The sequence below is a fragment of the Pelodiscus sinensis genome, chromosome 5 (genome assembly GCF_052426305.1).
Source record: "Pelodiscus sinensis isolate ZL-2025 chromosome 5, ASM5242630v1, whole genome shotgun sequence".
In the NCBI taxonomy this organism is placed as follows: Eukaryota; Metazoa; Chordata; order Testudines; family Trionychidae; genus Pelodiscus; species Pelodiscus sinensis.
The window spans coordinates 28997296-29020818 of NC_143056.1; the positions used below are offsets into that span (position 1 = coordinate 28997296).

At 41.6% G+C, this 23523-nt stretch overlaps 1 protein-coding gene and 1 long non-coding RNA gene across 5 annotated transcripts in view; one reads left to right on the forward strand and one right to left on the reverse strand.

The window, feature by feature from the left end:
* Window positions 1-23523, reverse strand: part of PPP4R4 (protein phosphatase 4 regulatory subunit 4) — a 144877-nt gene that overhangs the window by 44159 nt on the left and 77195 nt on the right. For all 4 annotated transcript variants that reach the window (XM_006133679.5, XM_075926658.2, XM_075926657.2 and 1 more), the window contains 5 exons: window positions 18361-18468; window positions 11592-11713; window positions 4640-4762; window positions 3372-3541; window positions 1949-2068 (listed from right to left, as the gene is read on the reverse strand). In XM_006133679.5, coding sequence (XP_006133741.2) covers window positions 1949-2068; window positions 3372-3541; window positions 4640-4762; window positions 11592-11713; window positions 18361-18468 — 643 coding nt within the window. The remainder of the gene's footprint in view (window positions 1-1948; window positions 2069-3371; window positions 3542-4639; window positions 4763-11591; window positions 11714-18360; window positions 18469-23523) is intronic.
* LOC142829085 (uncharacterized) lies at window positions 205-23454 on the forward strand. Its single transcript, XR_012903317.2, has 3 exons — window positions 205-406; window positions 4938-5054; window positions 23324-23454. It is a non-coding gene; the product is annotated as an uncharacterized LOC142829085 (long non-coding RNA).

Genomic DNA, 23523 nt, shown 5'->3' on the forward strand with positions numbered 1-23523 from the left:
TCCCAAGTCTTGTCCTGTAGCCCTTGGTCTTCAAAATCTTGGACCATACTCATTATTTAAACATAAGAATGGCCATACTGAGCCAGACCAAAGATCCATCTAGCACACTTTCCTGTCTTTGGACAGTGGCCAATTACAGATGCCCCAGAAGGAATGAACATTAGGGATGTCAGAGTTTAACTAGTTAACCAGTAACCAATATGCTGATACTTACAAGTTTCTGTGAATGATTAAACTCTGCTAGGATCCCACCTGCCAGCTCCACACCCAGGCTTCCTTCTTGCTGCCCGAGGCTCTGCTGTCACCACTGCCTGGGATGCTGATGCAGAGTCTCTACAGGCTGTACCGCAAGGGTCCCTCTGGATAGCTGGCCGGACTCTGATAACGGCTGCCGCCTAAGTCTCAGGTACCAGTTGTCAGCCCCATGCTCCAGGCTCTGCTGTTGACAGGCATCTCAGCACATGTGTGGGCTGGGCTGCTGGCCCCTATGCCGGGATCCTATGGCTAGCCCCGTGCCATGGGCTCTTCCGCTGGTGGGGTCCCAGCAGCCAGTCCCAGCCCATGTGCTGCAAGCTCAGCAGTCAGCAGGTTCCTGGCACACATGGGTCCTGCCGTGAGGTATGGGGACTGGACTTGATGATCTCTCAAGTCCCTTCCAGTTCTAGTATTCTATTTTTCCATGGGCTCTCTGCTGCCAGCTCTGTGGGCTTTGCTGGCCCCACAACTGCGGTGCCAACTGCCCCATACTATGGACTTTGCAGCAGGTGGGTTCCTAGGGTGCCATGGCATCTGGGGCTCTACTGCTGCCTACATCCCCGTTCTCTGGATTGCTAATGTGTGACCAGGGCTCTGCTGCCTCCCCTCCCTCGGCCATCCCTTCCCACAGTACTCAGCATCCAGCTGTTGGCCCTGTACCTGTGGTCCCTGCTGCTGCTTGGCATTCCGATGCATCCAGGTCCCTCTGGGTGCCAGCCCATGCCTGCGGCTCTGCTGCTGCCCAGCATCCCTTTCCGGTGTATGGGCCTCCCAGCTTGGGCCTGTGCCCTGCACCCAAGGTCTCCACTAAAGATGTTTGAGTGCCAATGGCTCTCAATGAATAAACCACACCTATGTATTATCTTTGTCAAGTGCGTTTATTAACAATAAAAAACCCCAGTCTTATGTGTAAAAATAAAACTAATTTTTAAAAACTTTTTACATAGTATCCGTGAGCTCTCCAAACCCCAAACCATCTGATTATACTTTGAATTCTACTGCTTATTTTTGTTAAGAAAGTTAATAGGTTTACATGCTCTAGTGTCAATTTTGTGTGCAGCTGATTAACTAATCTCTCCTCATTTGGCAGCCATTCCATAGCTCTAATAATTTTTGTTGCCCTTATCTGAACTTTTTCAAACGCCAATAACTTTTCTGGGATGAGGTGACCACATCTGCATGCATACCATGGTTTTATATAGAGGCAATAAGATATTCTGTGTCTTATTTTCTATTACTTTCTTAATAACTCCCCAAAATTCTTTTTGTTTTTTTGACTACTGCTGCACATTTAGTGAATGTTTTCAGAGAACTATCCACAATTTATATTTATTTACATTAAGATTTCCTGTCCTTGAGTTGTTCATATTTGCAGTCCTCCTAAATTCACTCTACCAAAACTTCCCTCACCACAATTAATGACAACTTCATTCTAGTTAAATTTCCAGTCCTTAAATTTTAAAAGGTATATAGTGGATTATAATGATATATCAGAAGACTTTCAGTAAGTGGAATAATATCAGCAAATTTTCCAATGCTTTCTCACTGAGAAATTATATAAAACAAATGTCATACTATACATACTATATAAAATTAAATGTCAATTTAAACAGACATTGTATAAAAACCATATAAAATATTTAAAAGCTCCTTAAAAATTTGAAGTACTAACAAAGAAACTTTTTGGACTTACTTCATACAAGCCAATAGCCATAGTGTATCTGACGGGCACTTCAGGGTCATGACAAAGACAGAAAAATGTCGAGTATAGTTCCAAATGGAAGTTTTTTGGATCCACAAAAACAATCATGGCCTGTGGACAAATAAGGAGTCTTTCATTCAAATGTGCACATACAGAGCCAAATTGTTTGGCATTCCAGCTACTGGTGGAGTCCCCAGTGTGAAATCAATGCTGGCAGTTGAGCTAGCAAATACTTATTTAAAAATGGGGGAGCTGGTATTTTCTGTGACTGGTCCTGGAACTCTCTCCTACCCCAATAGTCTTACAAAATTAGGATCTACTGGCTTCTGGACATGCTGCAAGGCTTTTTCTGAAGAGACAGACTGAAAAATAGAGGATAGTTTGCACAAGAACCCATTACAGTAGACTTCTGATAATCCGGAACCTATGGGACCAGGTGGTGCCGGATTATCAAATATGCCAGACTATCAGGAGGTACTATAAGATGGTTATATATATATACTGTATACATTATATACTGTATATAAAGTGTTCTTAACCCTTTTTATTGTACATACTGTATACAGTATTCTGTAATGTTTTAGTTTTTTTAAGCCTTTTTTACCCTTTTTGCTCAGTTCAGCTGCTGCCGCTGTTACCTTGTGACTCATTTTTTGATGAAGCTCACTCACTAGGCTCTTGCCATTTTGATGCCGGACTATTGGAGTTTTACTGTAGTTCACGATGAGTCAACTGATGGGTGATCTATATTCTGAGAAACTGGGTCAGTCCCAGAAGGACAGGAAAAAGTCTGGGCATTGTGGATATGGATCCTCTAGTTTTATATATTTGAAATTATTCTCTGAACTAAAACCTTCAATGGAAGCTTTTAAAAACAAATAACTAAAATGCATTTTAGCAAGCTCCCCCAGCAGCTCCAGCCTCCATCCTGATGGGGAGGACTCTGCATCTGCTCAGCTGCGGCAGGATCTCTCAGTCACAAGCAGGGGAGATGGGGAGTTCCTGCAGCAACCCAGCTCCCATGGGCAGCAGGAGCCTCCCCAGAGTTGCTCGGCCATTATGCAGGAGGACTGCAGAGTCCCAGAATCCCAGCAGCAACGTGTGCAGACCTGCCTCCCTCCCCATTTTGTCAGTCATATTTTTTGAAAGTCAAGCACAGGTATTGAGCTTCTCTGAATTTCTGTTTATTGCCTGTGACCTGTCCGTGACTTTTACTAAAAATACCTGACAAAAAATGAGCCATACTCATAGCCTTTTTGGAGAAATCACGCACGAGTACAATTTACTTGAGCTTTGCACTGGAGTTCAGATTTGGCTCACAATATACTTTGTGGTAACAGATTTTACATCTTATATCTATTCATGTTTTGTGGCCAACACGCACAATATAAGTTTTATAAAATAGTTAACTTACTGGAAAGTTGTAAGCACAGTTCTTCCTTACTGATATATACTTCTTTTCTTGCTCTAGTGTTTGAAGTTGTATCTGATTATCATTGTGTCCATTTTCCTGCTGCAAACCCAGTGTGCAAAGTTTCTTGTAAAATTCCAAAAATCTCAAGTGTTGCTCTGGAGTAAAAATTCCTTTAAAAATACAACACTTATGCTTAAGTTTCTTGTAACAGAAAAGTTAACAATCTCCAACAACCTACATTTATTTCTGGAGCAATCAAATAAACCATTTTTGCTATTCATTCTTATATAATAATGCCAATGGTAACCATTCCCTTATTGCAAGTAGTAGGGAGAAATAGCAATTACAGGAAAAATTTGACTTACTCACAGAAAAATGAACCTTCACTCCTGCATTTTAGAAATAAATAATTTTTAGAATCTTAATAATTTCATTTAGGAGGATTGTGAATATTTTTTAAAAGTTGTAGGATTATGTTTATTCCCCTTCTTGACTCCAAATCCTAGAACACCACAACCATTCCCACTGAGATCTGGCAAAGCCCATTGCACAAATTAAGCCTTGGAGATCATAAGGAATTTAAAAAGCATGAAGGTGTTTACCTGAGCCACCTGCAATACGGTGAATTTCGCCTTACACTTAAAGGATCACTGAGCAGGGTTTTGATGTCTAGCCAGCTCCTATCTAGGATATAGGTGTATAGGGATCTCTAGCTCTACAAGAATTTTGATCTCTATCCAGCCTCTATTAAGGCTATACATATACCTTGAAAGGGGGTATTAAAAGTCAGAGGAGAAATCAAGTGATATGGGAGTAGTTTAGGACCAATCTGTGTGGCCCTGCACTGCCCTAGACTCACAGGACATATGTGGTGATACAAGCTCACTGCTTTGAAGATTCTGAGCTGCAGATTCGGACCTCACAGAAGCCAGAAATCCAAGTGGTGTCTTCCTGTGCTAGGCCTTTTGAACTGTGTTTGAGGAAACACAGCATAACATCTAGTACCTTATTGCTAATACTATGCCCTATTTTCAAAGGCTTATAGTTTAACCCCCACTAACCTGCTCACTTCAATATGAAATGTGAAACAAGGCATCAAATGAAAGTAAAAAAAACTGAAAAAGACAAGATAATCCAATCTTTATGCTAAAGATGGTTTCAGAGGATTTTTGTACTCCTAATTCCACTTGATACATTTGGACATTTTCTAATATGTATTTTTCACAATACACTGAGTCACTCAATTTACAAAAATTGTAAAATCATACCATATAATCCATTACATAGTTTCCCTAAATGGAAAGACAAAGAAACAAGAATAGATTCATCCACTTTGAAGGATTTTTCACAGAATGATTTCACTAAAGGGAGCACAGTTTGACTTCTGTCATCTGAAAAGCAAAACAAATGTGTAAAGTTAGCTATACATGTTTAATCACTTGAAGAAAAGCACATGTAACTTTCGTGATAAAAATGTGAATGTCCTTTAAAATGCAGCTGGGATTGTTTAGTTGACATTCGTATTTGAATTAAGAAAGAGTATTAGTGAAATTTATTTATTTTAAGGTAGCATCTTTTGAGGCCTGGATGATCAACCTACTTTTCTAAGGAAGGACCCTTATATCTGTAGAAGATGGGATAACAAATGTGCTCTGAGCTCAGGCTCTAACCTGCTGAATGTGGGTAAGTGAAGAAGCATACCCATCTTCTCCTTATGCCAACAAACCTAATAGCCAAAAGATAGTCAGAAAGGATATATGGTGAGATAGAAGGTAAAGAGAGAGCTTGTGAAGGTGGAGCAGCATGAGTTTCACTACTTTGGATCCCAAGGTCAGCTAGAAATAAAACTTTTTAACCTACTAAGCTCTCGCATATTCCTCTGCAGGGCTGTCATAACCTCTGATCACTTTTTAACCACTTTTTAACAGCCAAAACAGCTGTTACAGAAATAGTAATTAAAAAACTTCAAACAGAAGTATGAAATTGATAGTCTCAACAATTTGAAAATAAATGGGTACTATTGTACCCATGATATAAATGCTATCTGTTAAACAATCAATTGCATCCGTTAGTATTCTCTCCAAACTACCTCCTTTTCATTAGGCAGTGTTCCATATATCTCAAGATCATATCATCTGAAGAAGTAGGTTTTGCCCATGAAAGCTCATGATACTATATCCATCTATCCATCTATTAGTCTCTAAGGTGCCACAGGACTACTCGTTTTTAAAGTTACAGATTAACACGGCTACTTCTCTGAATGTTCCAGGAAGGTGCAGTAAAATCAGAAAAACAGGAGTGGGAGTGAAAGCTGTTGTGAAAAATATTAGGTTTCTAATGAAGATAAACAATTGAACAGCTCTGAAGAAAACAAAGAATATTACTATATACAGTACTAAGTGCTAAAAAGTGAGCAATGAGTAATAACAACTGTGGCATCACATAGACATATTAGGGTACTTTTGGATATGCTCTATGAGCCCATCTTTTGTACCTCACTGATTGTGAAAAAGCAGTGGAGACGATATCTGCAACGGCAGAGCTAGTGTATCTGGCTCCTATTGCTTTCCTTAACCCCAGCAACCCTCTGTACAGGGAACAAGTTTGAAAACAGTGCAATTCAATTATCCAAGATGCTCTCTTGGAGACTGCATCAGTTGTTGAAAACTAGAATGCATCCAATTCAAGCATCTCCAGCCTAGGCAAAGCTGGGAAGAGAATCAGGGATACATAGCTGGGCTTCCAACACTGAGCCAAATAAACTTAGGAGAGGATCTGGCTCTACTTCTCTAAAAATATAGGTTCACATACCTATAAATGTGTACTAATGCGAGAAGTATGGGGAATAAGCAGGATGAACTCAAAATGCTAGTAAATAAACAGAACTATGATATAATTGGCATCATAGATTGGATGAGATAATATGATGGGATAATATGCATGGCTGGAATATTGATGTATAAGGGTACAACTTGCTCGGGATGGACAGGCATGGAAAAAAGGAAATGTTGCCTTATATATTATAAAGGTATACACTTGGCTTGAAGTTGAGACGGAAATAGGACACAGACTTCTTGAGAGTCTGTAAGTAAGGTTAAAGGGGGTAAAAAACAAGGGTGATGTCATAGCAGGCGTATACTGCAGACCACATAACCAGGAAGAAAAGGTCCATGAGGCTTTTTGTGAAGAACTAACAAAATCATCCAAAGCTCAGGACTTGGTAGTCATGGGGGACTTCAACAATCTAAATATCTGTTGGGGGAAATAATACAGGTTATCCAACAAGTTCCTGGAATGTATTGGAGACCACTTTTTTATTTCAAAAGGTTGAGAAAGCTACCGGGGAGACGCTGTTCTAGATTTTGTCAGTCAGTCAGCTTGTACTTGTGTTTCATTTTCCTGGACCAGGGATTCGATGGTACTGCCTGTAAGTTCCTTTCCTGATTGCAAGGGAGAGGGGTCTCTGTTCAAGAATGGTGAGAACAACTGGGCTTAGAGAAGCTAAGCTAAGTATTTCCTCAAAGGTGGTGCCTCAAAGTCCATCATGATGATGGTGGTCAGAGCAAAGTGCTTGACCCCAGTGTGTGTATAGCGGTGGGAGGGGAGGAAGGAGTGGATTGTTGAACTTTTTTTTTCTTTTGAAAGGTAAAATCTGACTGCAGACTTTTGAAGACAAAATAATTAATGCTTCAATTAGTTAACTACAAGCGGGTTCAGGAAATGGAGCATGAGGTGCAGCGTGCTCTCTCTCTCTCTCTCTCTGTGCCTACACGGAGCTGGGGATACAGAACAGCTTGTTCAAGTGTCTGCAGATGGAGCACAAATCTTGTTTGCACAGCTCCATGAAAATCTCACACAGGAACTTTTTAATCCTTCTCACAAGATTTTTGGGGAGGCCAGCCTTATGCCATCCTCCGCGGTAGGACATCTTCCCACACCAAGCCACCAGTAAGTGAAGTGGTAGCATGGAACCACAAACCATAAGGTCCAGGTTTATAGCCGCATTCATTCAGCATTCACTCTCCATTACTTGTGGTGATTCGGAGAAGACTGATATCTCACATGGCAACCTGGAGGGGGAAGGATGAGGGGAACCTATTAGCAGTCTCCCCAAGACTACATGTGCTGAATACACACACACACCCCTCTCACGGACAGGAAAAGAAGAAGTATCCCACATGTGCTGGACCCAGCATGTTGCAGACTCAGCAGGAAGCCAACCCACCTCTTCTCCCTCCTGCCTGCAAACTGCTGCCTTGCCTGGGAAAGCACCATGTCCCCAGAAGGTCCCATATGTAGGACCCAGCACGTGCCAGACACAGTAGGACGCCACCCTCTGCCACCACTCCCTTCCCACTTGCAGTCTCCTGGCCTGGCAGGCTGCTTACCATGCTTGCCTGCCTCTGATCAAGTGTGTCCTGATGCTCCCCTGAGATATCTGGGCACCTACTATAAAGTGCCCACTTTAAAGCTAACATTTGGCCTTGCATGGAACAATTCTCCATTGTCTTTACAAAGACCTTTGGTGTATGGTAAGAGATTAGGAGTAGGCTTCACACAATGTATCTACTGTTACATCTGCCCTTGTAACTTGTCTTTGCAGCTGGGCTGACTGCCAGCTCGGTGTGTCCTCAACCTTACACTCCATCTGCCTACCTGGCTCACATCTGCAGGCACAAATGCATGAGCAAAGAATGTTCCTGGAGCAAATGGACTGCATGCACACCCTCATGGCAGAGATCCAGGCAGAGTGGCAGGAACAGATCGCAGAGCAACAGGAACAGGTTGCAGAGTGGCAGGAGAGGAGGGCTCACTAGACAGCATAAAACAATGTCATGGAACCAGTGGCAATGTGCCTGAAGAGGGCCACTTCATAGAACCCCATCTGCCCTGAAGCTTCCACCCCCAAGGTTGCCAGGGGCCGCAGGGGCCCCAGGACATGGGGAATTTCAAGGGAAACCAGAGCCTCCAGGCCGTCAGAAGGCAGAAGATAGTCCCACTCCTATTCCTGAGCCCCCTTCTGGTTCCCAATTCATTCCTTTCCCTGTTGTTTTGCCCCAAATGAAAATTCCTGTTATTTGCACAATGGTCTTTTTATTGGTTAAATGCAGGGGATAGAGTGGTGTCGGGGATTAAAGGCAAAACCAGGAAACACAGTGCACCTTGTGAAAAGCCACAGGGAAGAGAGTCTCAAAAGAAGTCTTGCACAAAACTGTCCTTCAAAGTGTCTCTGATTCACAGTGGCCCTTGCTGTGCTCTCCTTATGGTGCTGATGTCTGGCTGCTCAAACTCTTGGGCCAGGAGCTTTGACTCAGCCTCAAATCCCTAAATGGCCTCTGTAAGGATTGAACTCACAACCCTGAGTTTAGCAGGCCAATGCTCAAACCACTGAGCTATCCCTCCCACCCCAACAGAAACATTATCCCCTTGTTCTCACACAAGTTGTGAAGCACACAACAGGCCAACACTACAAAGGGAATGTTGTGTTTGCTGAAATCCAAGCAGGTCAGGAGACTCCTGAAACACCCCTTTCAACATCCAAATGCACACTCCACCACCATTCTGCACCTGCTCAGACTATTGTTGAACTCCTTCTTGCTGGGAGCCACGCTGCCCATATAGGGGTTCATGAACGATGGAAGCAAAGTGTAGACTGGGTCACCCAGAATCACAATGAGCATCTCCACTCTCCAACTCGGATGTTCCAATTGGGGAAAAAAGTTCTAGCATGCATCTTTCGGAAGAGGCAGTACTTTCAAAACATGTGGGCGCCACGCATCTTTCCTGACCAACCCATGTCGATATCAGTGAAGCAGATTTTGTGATCTACGAGAGCCTGAGGTGCCATGAAGAAGTACCCTTTGCAACTGATGTATTCCGAGACACGGGGCCAAGATGGGTATGTGTGAGCCATCTATGGCACCACCGCAGTTAGGGAAGCCCATAGTGGCAAAGCCACTATGTTGCCCATGTTCCCCAGAGTCGTAACCCTCCATAGCAGGATGTTTTTGATGGCCTTGGCTACTTGTATAAGAACAGCTCTGACAATAGTTTCCCCAACCCCAAATTGATTCCTATCTGACCGATAGCTGTCTGGTGTTGCAAGCTTCCAGAAAGAAATTGCCATGCACTTCTGCACAGTAAGGTCTCGTGTAGGTATTCCGATTCCTCAAGGCAGGGGCAAGCCTTTTACAGAGTTCCAGGAATGTGGCCTTGTGCATGTGGAAGTTCTGCAGCCATGGCTGATCATCCCATCCCTACATCACAATGCAGTCCCACCAGTCTGAGCTTGTCTTCCAATGCCAGAACTAGCATTATACTGTATGCAGGGGACTAACTAGCAGCTGTGCTCACACGAACATCAGGGTTTGCCTGAATGGTGCCTCCGTGTCACACCAAGGTTCGTCCTTTTCCTCATGCTGGTAGAGCAACTTGCAGGTGCTCTTAAAGCACAGCATCATAAGGTATACCATAAGAGACATGAGCATGACAGTGCTTTCCAGAATACTGAGCTCCATGCTTAGAGTGCTCTGGCATCCAGTCAGGCAACCAGGGCACAAAAAGGCATGAGCATACTGTGTCCCCTTCATCTTGCGCAAGGAGGGGAAGAGTGGCCTATGGGACACAGCCTACATAAGTCCCTCTAACTAACCATAACAGAGTTTTGGACTCAGCGGAGTTTTGACCCAGATTGCTAAGATACCCATGGTGCCTTGCTCTCTGAGTCAACAGCAGGCTCCATAATAGGGAAATGCTACTTGAGACAACACTTGATTCTTGCCCGTAGTGAGGACACAGACCGTCACCTTCTCAAAATCAGGTGGTAAGAAGTTGGCCATGAGAGATTCAATCTTCTCTCGTAGTGTAGACGTGCTCACAGTGAGTAGTATCTCATTTGTTAAGTGCTTGCAATGGAATCTGTGACAGCACTCAAAGAGTTAGCCAAAATGAGTAAGGATATCAGAATCTGACCCTTACATCAAAAGGTTCTGGAGCAAGGACTATGTCAATGGAGGGATGATAGGAGTTACTATAGAGAACTTTCTGGGTGTCTGGCTGGTGAGTCTTGCCTACATGCTCAGGGTTTAGCTGATCCCCATATTTGGGGTCAGGAAGGAATTTTCCTCCAGGGTAGATTGGCAGAGGCCCTGGAGGTTTTTCGCCTTCCTCTGTAGCATTGGGTACAGATCACAGCTGGAGGATTCTCTGCATCTTGGAGTCTTCAAAGTATTTGAAAGCTTCAATATCTGAGATATAGGTGAGAGGATTATTCTGGGAGGGGGTGGGTGAGATTCTGTGGCCTGCACTGTGCAGGGGGTCAGACTAGATGATCATAATGGTCCCTTCTTAGCTTAAAGTCTATGAGTCTATTTCTCCAGGTTTTGCATAGTGTTGAGTGAACATTAAATAAAGAAAAAGTAATTATTCAAATATTTTTGTCAAATGCCCAAAATCAATGAGTGCAAGGACCAAAGAAAGATAAAGGAACAAAATTACAACTGGTCCCTGAGTTACGAACGCATTATGGACCAAACACTTGGCCGTAACTCGGATTGGTCGTAACTCGGAACCCATTGAGTTACATTGTGACCACGCTGTTCGTAAGTGCGGGTCGCGTTTGTAACTTGGAGCCCGCATTTATGACTTCTTTGGTCATAAATGTGGATGGTCATAAGTCGAGGTGGCCGTAAGCTGGGGACCGGCTGTATAAATATGTCTACACTATGCGTTTTGCCAGAAGAGGCAATGCAAATGAAGTGCTGATGAGCATTTTCTCATGCTTCATTTGCATAATCTATTCCAATCTGTTTTTGCACAAGAGATTTTTGTGCAAAAACACGCAGTGTGGACATGTTTGTTTTGCGCAAAACCCCCTTTTTTAAATGCCTCCCGAAGAGGCATAAGGATCTTGCACAAAAAGTGTTTTTTCACCCATGCTGCATGTTTTTGCGCAAAAACCTCTTGTGCAAAAACAGATCGGAATAGATTATGCAAATGAAGCACGAGAAAATGCTAATCAGCACTTCATTTGCATTGCCTCTTCTGACAAAACACATTGTACAGACATAGCCTCAGAGAATAAATCTTAGTAACATAGACAGAATATGAAGAATTTTAAGCACACTTTTATCATCTTCTACATAATGAAATGTAATGGGACAGATTCTATAATCCAGCTATGGCAGAACTGGGCTCCGAATTTCTAAACTAAGACCTTACCTGCATCAAACATTTCAAGCAGATTAACTAAAGTCTCAAATGCGGCAAGACGCACACTGCTGCCTTCATCTCTGGCTAGTTCTACTAATTCAGGAAGCACTACATTTTTTGTTAGTTCTGTCCTGCAAAACAAGCAAAACGGTTAAGGAAAAGAAATAATGATAGTGTTTACAATCTCAAGCAAACATAACTTTCTCCTGGAGGCTAAACAGTTGCTCTTCACTTTGCTAACTATGAAAAACTGAAAAAGCTATAGGAAAACAAAAATTAAATTAAAAACAAATTGACCTCAAGGGATTTTGTAGCCAGTAAAAAACAGATTAAAGTTTAAAATACAAACCATCCCCTCTCATGACTAAAGAAAATTGCCTAGTTTATCTCCTAATAGATTGTACAAACAATGCAATCTTGAAAAATCAGCACAGTTATGATGATTTAATGTGGAGACACAGAAGAGTTCTTCTCAAGGGTATTCAGAAATGTCTCAATGCTACAAAAGAGCAATGTCATAAATGTAAATGACAAAATAGGAGCCTGGACCAGAGAAGATGTATGGGAATGACTTGTCCTCTTTAGATAAAATGGCACTAGCCAAAGGAAAGCCCTCCTACATGAAAAGCTTGATTGGCTGACCCAACATCTGTGTTGCGTCTTCAAAACCAGTTTTAGGGCAGTGAGGAAGGGGATCCTTCTTTCCCAGTTGCTAAAAGTATCTGTGATGGTGGCCTTGGAAACTTGGGCCTGTAATCTAATACAAATTGCTGTATGAAGGGCGGGAATGAAATGTCAATTGCTCATCAGTTTGGGGATTGAAGAGGGAGAGAGATTTTTATGGCCTGGAATCACCTGTACAGAAAAATGAGTTTAAGTGAGCAAAATGGGAGAGAGATTCATTTCCTTGTGCAATGGTACTAAACCAGGAGTAGGCAATAAAATGGCAGTCGTTCACTAGGGTAGCCCCTGGTGGCCCACTGCCATTGTATTTACCTGTGCCTCCGCAGGTATGGATGATCATAGCTCCCACTGGCCAGGGATGATGATCCACGGACAACGGGAGCTGCAATTCCCTGTATCTGTGGAGGCACAGGTAAATACAGAGGTGTGGGAGCCCACCAGGGGCTAACCCTATGAGACCAGATCCAGCCTATGGGCTAATATTTGCCTATCCTGTACTAAAGTGTGGGCAGATAGAATCATTTGAAATACCTGAACGCATATATAATATACAATAGTTACCATAACACTTAGTTCTTATATGCTTTTCATCAGTGAGGAGAGGCAGAAATACTCTCAGACACAGACCATAGCAGACAGATACAGATACACAAGCAACAAAGAAGGTGCAGGAAGAGAGAAACAAACAGCTGTTCAGCAATTGATAATTATTTATTAAAATGTTTTTTCTTCTCTATTAAATTGCCTTTGTGGAGATTGTTAGCCACTAGTGGTACAGTTATCTCTTGCCAGCTGGCTTTCTGCAGGATCTATTCCCTTTATGCAAACCTCAGTTTTTCTATTTATAGTGTAGTTGTTCCTATCTGGCCTAAAAATGAGACCACAAGATGATGAACAAGATTTCTTCATTTCCTTTCTCAGAGTGTGATTTAGTAATTCAAGAGTTAGCCACTTTGAATAAAAAAGAGAACAGAATTTTTCCTTCTTCAGTCTCACTTAATGCCCTGGCCTTGAACTTTTTTTTTTTGACCTATTATAGCTCACTGGGATTTAAAAGAAAAGAATGAAAATAAAACTCCTGCACTCTTGCATATATCCTCTTGTTTCCTTTATTTACAGGAGCCGCTTTTATCCTCAACAAAAAAGGCATTCGCAAGTTTATTTTCTGTTTCCTCTCCATAAATTGTCATGGTAGATGAAGATTCTAAGAGTGTGATATAGCCACTTGTAGTGTCACGCATTTTAATTAATAAATAAAACAGATTATTTGGTGGACTTTGTTAACTGTTGCCATGTAATCGCCTCCCCACATATACTATACATTAGAATTAGTTTTACTGATGTTAGTTTAGATTATTTTATAATCCACTCTCCCCCAAAGGAAATCATATTTTAGAATAGAATGTGTCACTTACACATTATTATCAACAATGCATCATAATGGCCTCCTACCTATGGATGGAGCCAAAGAAATTCAGTGAGAAAATTACAGGAAACAATGGAAATGCAGACTGAAACCCAAAGGAAAGAAATATCAACAAGCAGGTGGATGGATGGATCAAGAAAGAAATAAGTGAGCATATGGTCAGAAATAGTGTGTGTGTGGAAGGGGCAAGAGTAAAATTAGACCCAAGCTGATGGGTAATGGGCACAAGCTGAAACAAATGAGACATTTCCAAAATGTGTTTCTGTGGATTTCCATTTTGGAAATATTAAAATTAAAACAAATATGGCAACTACAAAAAAGAACCTGTTGTTTATAGCTTTGTGATAAAAACATGTTATTTCAAAAAGATAATGCAGCTATCATTGGTGAGGTACCAATCCATACATTTTTCATGTTATTTTTACTCTTAAAACATATAAACATATGGATATGGATATATAACAATTAAAGTGGACTATAATAAAATTATCTTAAAATGTACATTCTGTATTGAGATAGACAAAGTGGGTGAGGCAATATCTTTGACTGGATCAACTGTGATTGGAGGAAGAGACAAATTTCAAGCTTCATAGAACTCTTCTTAAGGTCTAGAAAAGGCAACTAAAGTGCCATGGCAAAATACAAGCTGGGACAGATTTTTAAGCATAAAGCATTAACACTTGTTTGAAAGAAATCACATAAACATGAGGTGTGTAATTAATGCTTGAAGATTATCTTTTTCATCTGGTCAAATAAAATATATCAAAATAAAATTTATTTTAATTTCAACCATTATACTTACTTACGCTAAGCTGTCTTTTGGGTGGAGGGAGATTAGGAGATAACAAATGCCATGATCACCTAAGTAAGGGTATGTCTACACTACCCCCCTAGTTCGAACTAGGGGGGTAATGTATGCATACCGAACTTGCTAATGAAGCCCGGGATTTGAATTTCCCGGGCTTCATTAGCATAAAGCCGGCACCGCCATTTTTAAAAGCCGGCTAGTGCGAACCCCGTGCCGCGCGGCTACACGCGGCATGGACTAGATAGTTCGGATTAGGAAGATTAGATAGTGGAACGAGGCGTACAGGATTAGATAGTGGAACGAGGCGTACAGATAGTTCGGATTAGGCTTCGGAAAAGCCAAAAAGGAGTTTGAAGAACAGCTAGCCAAAAATTCAGAGTAATATCAAAATATTTTTAAATACATCAGAATCAGGAAGCCTGCTAAACAACCAGGGGGGCCCTTGAACAATGGAGATGTTAAAGGAGCACTGAAAGATGATAAAAGTCATTGCAGAGAAGCTAAATGAATTCTTTGCTTCAGTCTTCACCGATGAGGATATTGGGGAGATTCCCAAACCTGAGCCATTCTTTTTAAGTGACAAATCTGAGGAATTGTCCCAGATTGAGGTGTCATTAGAGGAGGCTTTGGAACAAATTGATACATTACTGACAGGTCACCGGGACCTGATTGCATTCACCCAAGTGTTCTGAAAACTCAAATGTGAAATTGTGGAACTCTTAAATTGTGGTTTGTAACCTATCCTTTAAATCAGCTTCCATCCTAATGACTGGAAGATAGCTAAGGTGACGTCAATATTCAAAAAGGGCTCTAGAGGTGATCCTGGCAATTACAGACTGATATGTGTAACATCAGTACCGGGCAAATTAGTTGAAATTATAGTAAAGAATAAAATTGTCAGGCACATAGATGTAATTTATCAGGGGAAAGCCAACATGGTTTCCATAAAGGGAAATCATATCTTATTAATCTACTAGAGTTTTTTGATGGGGTCAACAAACTTGTGGACAAGGGGAATCCAGTGGAGGTGGTAGACTTAGATTTCCAGGAAGCCTTTGACAAGGTCCCACACCAAAGGCTCTTAAGTAAAGTAAGTTGTCATGGGATAAGAGGGAAGGTCCTTTCATGGACTGATAACTGGTTAAAAGACAGGAAACAAAGGATAGGAATAAATGGCAAGTTTTCCAAGTGGAGAGACGTAAGTAGTGGGGTCTACTAAGGGTCTGTCTTGGGACCAATCCTATTCAATTTATTTATAAATGATCTAGAGGAAGGGATAAACAGTGACGTGGCAAAATCTGCAAATGATTCCAAACTGCTCAAGATAGTTAAGACCAAAGCAGACTGTGAAGAGCTTCAAAAAGATCTCACCAAACTAAGTGATTGGGCAATAATTCCAACTATACATACAATATGATGGGAACCAATTTAACTACAAATACTTAAGACAGAGAGATCTTGGCGTCAGTGAGGATAGTTCTCTGAAAACAGCCACTCAATGTGCAGCAGCACTCAAAAAAACAAATAGAATGTTAGGAATAATTAAAAAAGGGATAGAGAATAAGACAGAAAATATCTTATTGCCTCTATATAAAACCATGGTAGGCCCACATCTTGAATACGGTGTACAGATGTGGTTGCCTCATCTAAAAAAAATAGAAGCATTGGGAAAGGTTCAGAAAAGGACAACAAAAATGATTAGGGGTTTAGAACAGGTCCAATATGAAGAGAGATTAAAAAGACTTGGACTTCTCAACTTAGAAAAGAGGAGACTAGGGGAGGGATATGATAGAGGTCTATAAAATTATGACTGAGGTGGAAAAAGTGAATAAGGAAAAGTTATTTACTTATTCCCATAATATAAGAACCAGGGATCACTAAATAAAGTTAATAGGCTGCAGGTTTAAAACAAACAAAAGGAACACTCTGCACACAGTCATCCTGTAGAACTTTTTGTCAGAGGATGTGGTGAAGACTTTGACTTTAACAGGGCTAGATAGATTCATGGAGGTTAGGTCCATCAATGGCTATTAGCCAGAATGGGTAGGAATGTCCCTAACCCCCATTTAGCTATAAATGGGTGACAGAAGAGGGATCACGTTAGGGTCACCTGTTGTGTTCCTTCCCTCTGGGGTATCTGGTATTGGCCACTGTCAGCAGACAGGATACTGACTAGATGGACCTTTGGTCTGACCCAGTCTGGCTGTTCTTATATTCTTACGTTCACAAAGAAAAATGATTCCCACAAATATTGGTACTTAAAAAAAATGTAAACTGCCCTTGAACAATACCTCTTAAAGCCTGTCATCAATGTCATCACCCCCTACCCCTTAGTACTGTTCATAGATTTTAATGCATCTATCTGACCCCTCCCTGCATGACACAAGCCAAAGAAATTCCCACCCAGTAACTTAAGCATCAAGCCTGCAATATTATGTACTGTTCACAATGTACTGTTCACATCTCCTACACAAGGACAGAGAGGCAGACAGCAACATCTGTGTTTATAATAGGAATTTCTGTAACTTGTTGTACCTTATATGCCAGAGGTGGGCCATTATTTTTGCCATGGGGCCACTTCAAAATTTTTTGAAGTAGCCCTGGGCCGCACCAGAAGGGGCGAGACCTAAACAGGAAGGGGTGGGACCTAAACAGGAAGGGGCAGGGCTACCCCACCCCCAGGCTATGATTCGTCTGGGAGTGAGGGAACCCCTTTGTCTCCCCTTCCCACTAGGCACCCACACTCTGGAAGAGGCTTGGTGTGCTCCCCCACCCCAGGCCAATCAGGACCTGGAGGGGGGAGCACAGTAAGTCTCCTCCAGCCCTGCGAGGAGCATGTGACACTTTGAAGTGCTGTGGGCTCCTTGCAGGTCCGGGGCAGGGCGAAGGAAGCTTAATGCAGCTCCTCTGCCCCCAGGGCCTCATTGGTCTATGGGTGGGGGAACGTGTAAAGCCTCCTCTGCTCTCCCCTCGTCCCTGCAATCAGCGCAAGGCGCTTCAAAGCACTACATGCTCCTGGCAGGGTGGGAGGAGGCTTTGCACTCTCCTGCCCCCAGGTCAATTAAGGCCTGGGGGCGGGGGACCACGTGAAGCCTTCTCCGCTCTGCCCCCGCCCTGTGAGCAGTGTGTGTTGCTTTAAAGTGTTGCATGCTGCTTATGGGGTGGGAAAGGTTTTGGGCACTCCCCAGACCCCAGGCACTAATTGACCTGGGGGCGGGGGATCAGCAGGGTCTCCATGGGCCGGATCCAGCCACTTGGTGGGCTGGATCTGGCCTGCGGAGGTCCTTTTGCCCACCCCCATTATATGCTGTATGATCTAGACAAGGTGCTATAAATTTTAACTTGTTTATAATTTCAACAAAACCTTCTATAGTTCTGCATTACTAACTTTTAAAAAATGAAGAGGCTTTCAAGCTTTATATAAACAGCTGGTATAGAATTTACATTTACTATAAGTAATCAAAACATGTTTATCATCCTTGTGCAAAGCGTACTGGTTTGTTTTTAAATAAGAACGATGGACTCCTTCCAGGTTGTTTTCCATCTTTGTATATCCACGCATTAAATAACTGGCATCAATTAAATCTTCCCATTGATTTCAGGGGACTTTGAATCAGACACTTTTCAAAAAAAAGATTTTTGGTTCACATGATAGTTACAAAAATACACTTCTGAATTACATAAAGTGTAAGTGAGTGAAAGCTGTGGGCAAATAATTGAGAGGCTGCAATGCACCCTGAATTTCGAATAATTTAACATGCATAGATACAAGTTTGAAAATGTTAAGAGTTTTAAATTACTATGAAATACTTTAGAAGTATATTTTACATTTTATAGTAAATTTTGCAAGTTATACTCACCCTATTCCTTGAGCTATATGTTCCAGTTGCCGACACATGCAGGATCGAACTTCATATTCTACATCCTGGCAGAGCGATTTAACGAGTGGAAGAATTTCCCTTTTAATGCTAAAAAAAATTGAACATTTAAAATTAATAATAACTAAGTATTTGTAAACATCACTTAGTTAACATATCTGATTCTAGATGATTCACTGTAATCTTAATTTGCTGTCTGAAGAGTACAACATTTAGTATTTATAACCTTTACCAATAAGTGTTGATGGGAAGGATGATACAGTACAACTGACAACTCTGAAGCTTATAATTATAAAGAGTACAGAACTTTACGGAGTAAAGTTTGTATTAAAATAGAAAATGGAAATTCCACAGACGAATATTATCCATATTCACCACCATTTATTAAAAGACACTATACTTAAAACAGTGTTGTCAAATAATTGAAATCCTTCAAATGAAATATTAACAAAGATACTTAATAACTAACTTCAGGACAATATTTAGACAGCTGCTGTATGATTATATATACATTGTATAACTTGAAATGAAAATCCCAGTTACGTTTATAATCATCAGATGTTGCAAACACAACAAAATGGGAATTTTAATGTAAATGGCTATTTTTAAAAATTAAAAATAGGGTGCAATAACATTATGTCCACTGGTCCAGACATTACATTGATCTGTTCCAGAATACAACAAATCAAACAGAACCCTCAAATCATCATGTATAGACTTTGCTGTAGCCAATCCTCTATTACATTTTAACAGATTTTGCTGTAGGACACAGATAGCTCTGTCCTTAAAAAATACAATCCACACAATGTGAATGGACTCAGCAGGACAGCATTATCCCAGCTGTGGATGTGAAACACAGAAACTTAGTTTGTAAGATAAACAGCTTTTTTTATTATTTGTTTTTACAGATCCACTAATTTAATCTGAAGGGACTATTCAGCCAGTCACTCAACTACAAAGCCGGAAACCATTTGTCAACCTCTTGCCCATAATACACATGTTTCTTAAGATACCCTGTCATGTGCAGAGAATAAGGAATGGATTTCCAGAACAACTGGTTTGTGCAGCTATGCCTTCCATCTCTTTCAGTACTTAAGGTGGAAGAGGCCCCAGTGAAGTAGGAATAAGTACATACTGGACACTTTGTTGCAAGACTTGAACTGCATAGCCCTGGATACTTTTTAGAGGTTTTAAACAGATCTTGTAATGCCAAGTCTATGCTTAGCATGCTGGAGATTGATCTTCTGGCACTTGATTTAGCTGTTCTAGAAAGGAGCCACTAAACCAAACACTGAGGATGCCCCTGGTCAGCGCTGGTATTTCTCAATTAATGAGGAGTAAGGGAAGTCGATGGGAACATTTGTTCCTGTCAACCTCTTGCTGTGGAGACAGTGTCAAGCTCAGCTTAAGGTATGTAGAGTCCAGCTATGTTATTTACATAGGTGGAGTTGCATACCTTAAGCCAACCTTCTGGGTCTAGTATAGACCTGGCCTATATAAAAAAAAAACCTTATTTCAGTCTAGACAGAATTTAAGGAATCTTGAAAAATCTTCTTAGAATATAAAAGAAAAGGAAAACTCCAGGCTGATATGGAAACTTTGTGCTCTCTTTGGGAAAGAAAATCTTGTGTTACTGCATGTGAGGTCCAAGTCATCTTGTGGTTGCACAGCATCTAGCACAACAGGGCATCAATTCCAAATAAACCTTGGTCACTATCACCACACAGATCATAAAATTAAATTTTAAAAGGAGTCCTACTTAAGAGTTTCTGGTAGCTAAGCTGTTCTACCCAAAGCAAGTATTCCCAAGAAGGGATCTCTGAAATGGAAAAAAATGAAACAGAACAATTCCCTTCAGTCTTAGGAAAGGTCATGATCAAAGTCAGATTCCAGTAGACAATAGTAAGTTTAACTCAATTTAGACCATATTCATGAACACTGTACTTTATTATTATTTCATAGAATCATAGAATAATAGGACTGGAAGGGACCTTGAGAGGTCATCGAGTCCAGCCCCCCGCCCTCAAGGCAGGACCAAGCTCCGTCTACACCATCCCTGACAGATGTCTATCTAACCTGTTCTTAAATATCTCCAGAGAGGGAGATTCCACCACCTCCCTTGGCAATTTATTCCAATATTTGACCACCCAGACAGTTAGGAATTTTTTCCTAATGTCCAATCTAAACCTCCCCTGCTGCACTTTAAGCCCATTACTCCTTGTCCTGTCCTCAGTAACCAAGAGGAACAAATTTTCTCCTTCCTCCTTGTGACACCCTTTTAGATATTTGAAAACCGCTATCATGTCCCCCCTTAATCTTCTTTTTTCCAAACTAAACAAGCCCAGTTCATGAAGCCTGGCTTCATAGGTCATGTTCTCTAAACCTTTAATCATTCTTGTCGCTCTTCTCTGTACCCTTTCCAATTTCTCCACATCTTTCTTGAAATGTGGCGCCCAGAACTGGACACAGTACTCCAGCTGAGGCCTAACTAGTGCAGAGTAGAGCGGCAGAATGACTTCACGAGTTTTGCTTACAACACACCTGTTGATACAACCTAGAATCATACTTGCTTTTTTTGCAACAGCATCACACTGTTGACTCATATTCAACTTGTGGTCCACTATGACCCCTAGATCCCTTTCTGCCATGCTCCTTCCTAGGCAGTCGCTTCCCATCTTGTATGTATGGAACTGATTGTTCCTTCCTAAGTGGAGCACTTTGCATTTCTCTTTATTAAACCTCATCCTGTTTACCTCTGACCATTTCTCTAACTTGCTAAGGTCATTTTGAATTATGTCCCTATCCTCCAAAGAAGTTGCAACCCCACCCAGTTTGGTATCATCTGCAAACTTAATAAGAGTATTCTCTATCCCAATATCTACATCATTGATGAAGATATTGAACAGTACGGGTCCCAAAACAGACCCTTGCGGAACTCCACTTGTTATCCCTTTCCAGCAGGATTTAGCACCGTTAACAACAACTCTCTGACTACGGTTATCCAGCCAATTATGCACCCACCTTATCGTGGCCCTATCTAAGTTATATTTGCCTAGTTTATCAATAAGAATATCATGCGAGACCGTATCAAATGCCTTACTAAAGTCTAGGTATATGACATAAAATAAAATAACATAGATATTCATGGTACTATGCAAACACATGCATTGCAAAAACTCTAATCTTGCAAATCGATTAATTGCAGACTGACTCAGCATCTATACCAAGTCAACTGTTATTAATGATAATAAAAAATTCTGGTCATTCTGGGACCATAAGCTTCCTTCCACTTCACAGAAGGATTCTGATGTACAATTCCTCCTGGTAGCTGGCGTTATGAACTGCTTTACTTGGTCTTTCTAAGAATTCAGTTGTCCAGAAATCAGATTTGGATTTTCCGTAAACCATGGTCTGTGCATGCTTAAAGCATGACACAAAGCTCCACTATGTTCTACGTAGCAAATGAAGATTCTTTTGGTGTTGGAAGAAGTTATTCACCTTGTGCAGTGATGATATTCTTCAAGATGTGTGTCCCTGTGGGTGCTCCACTTCAGGTGGGCACTGGTGCATCCTCATGCTTGCGACTGGAGACTTTTCATAGCAGTGCCCTGCATATGCAGTCAGCACCTGGTGGTGCCATTGGTGTCCATTTACTGTGCATGCAGTGCGACTCCCTCCCTTCCTTCTTTTCTGTGGAAACTGATATACAGCCTCCAAAGTAGGGGAGATGGGAGAGTAATGCAGCAGCCACAGGGATACACATCTTGAAGAACCATCATTACTTCACAAGGTGGGTGCACTACTTCAGGTGTCTGTAGAGCAGTGTCCATTCTGAAGAGATGAGCTTTGGAGCCATATTCCAGACATAGTAGAAAGGACAGCTAGTCCTAAATATGGCCATAGGGATTGGTCTAGTGGCTATGACATAGTGTCTAGCAAAAGTGTGCTCGGAGGATCAGGTGGCTGCTCTGCAGGTATCAATAAGTGGAATGCCTTGGAGGAAAGCTGTAGTTGTTTATATCATTCTGGTGGAAAGCACTGTTATCATCTGCAGCAGTTATTTGTTATGAATAATGTAACAGGTATGCATGCACAAGGAGATCCATTTGGAAAGCCTTTGGGAAGTTATGCTCCCTTGGAACATTCAACTATGGAGAAAAAGAGTCTAGTGGACTTTCAGCAGGGTCTATACCCGGCAAGACAGAATGAGAGGGCACATCGAATGTCAAGCATGTGGAGAGATGCTTATAGTGCATTCTCATGTCATGTGGGAAAGAAGAAAGGTAAATGCATAGGTTCATTGAGCGGGAGGTGGATGCTACCTTAGGCAGGAACTTGGGGTGAGGTTGTAAGGTGACTTTACCTTTGGTAAATATGGGAAAGGAAGGGCCAGCCATAGGGGCAGCTATTTCTCCAACATGTATAGCTAATGTGATTGCCACAAGAAACACCACATTCATAGATACATGAAGGAGAAAACAGGTGTCCAGTAGCTCAAAGGGAGCCCTTGGGAGGCTCTTGAGGTCGTGGTTAAGTCTCAGGGTGGAGCAGAGGCTCTAATCATGGGGTATGTGCTGTGAATTCCAATGAGGAAGCATTTTGTTATGGGATGGGAGAAAAGTGGGGAGTCCCATATATTGGGACATGAAAATGTCTGTGTGCTGGATGGATTCTTATATGAAAATATGCATCCTGGAGGTGGAGGGCCAAGAACCAGTCTCCCCTGTCCAGCACGGTATAATCATAGCAAGAGTGATCATTTTGAACCTTTGAATACATAGAAACTTGTTCAGTTTTCAGAGATTGAGTATTAGTGTCCAGCCCTCTGTTTTCTTTTGCATAAGGAAATAGTTGGATGATAAGAAGGAGAAACTAGCTATGGTTAGTTGAGAACTGGGATGAGAAAAAAAATCAAAATTTTTAAGTGTTTGTCGTTCTTTTGTAGGTGAAGAGAGGGAGCTCCATCTGCTGCTGAGGCCAATAGAGAAAGAACTGAAGGAAATGTGCCATGCATGCAGTCAATGGGCGCCAACAGCACTACCAAGTGCCAGCTGTGCATGCATGGCGCAGCAGGGCACTAGTACAGAAAGTCTCTGATCATCAGCATGAGGATGCACAAGCACCTGAAGTGACGCACCCACAGGG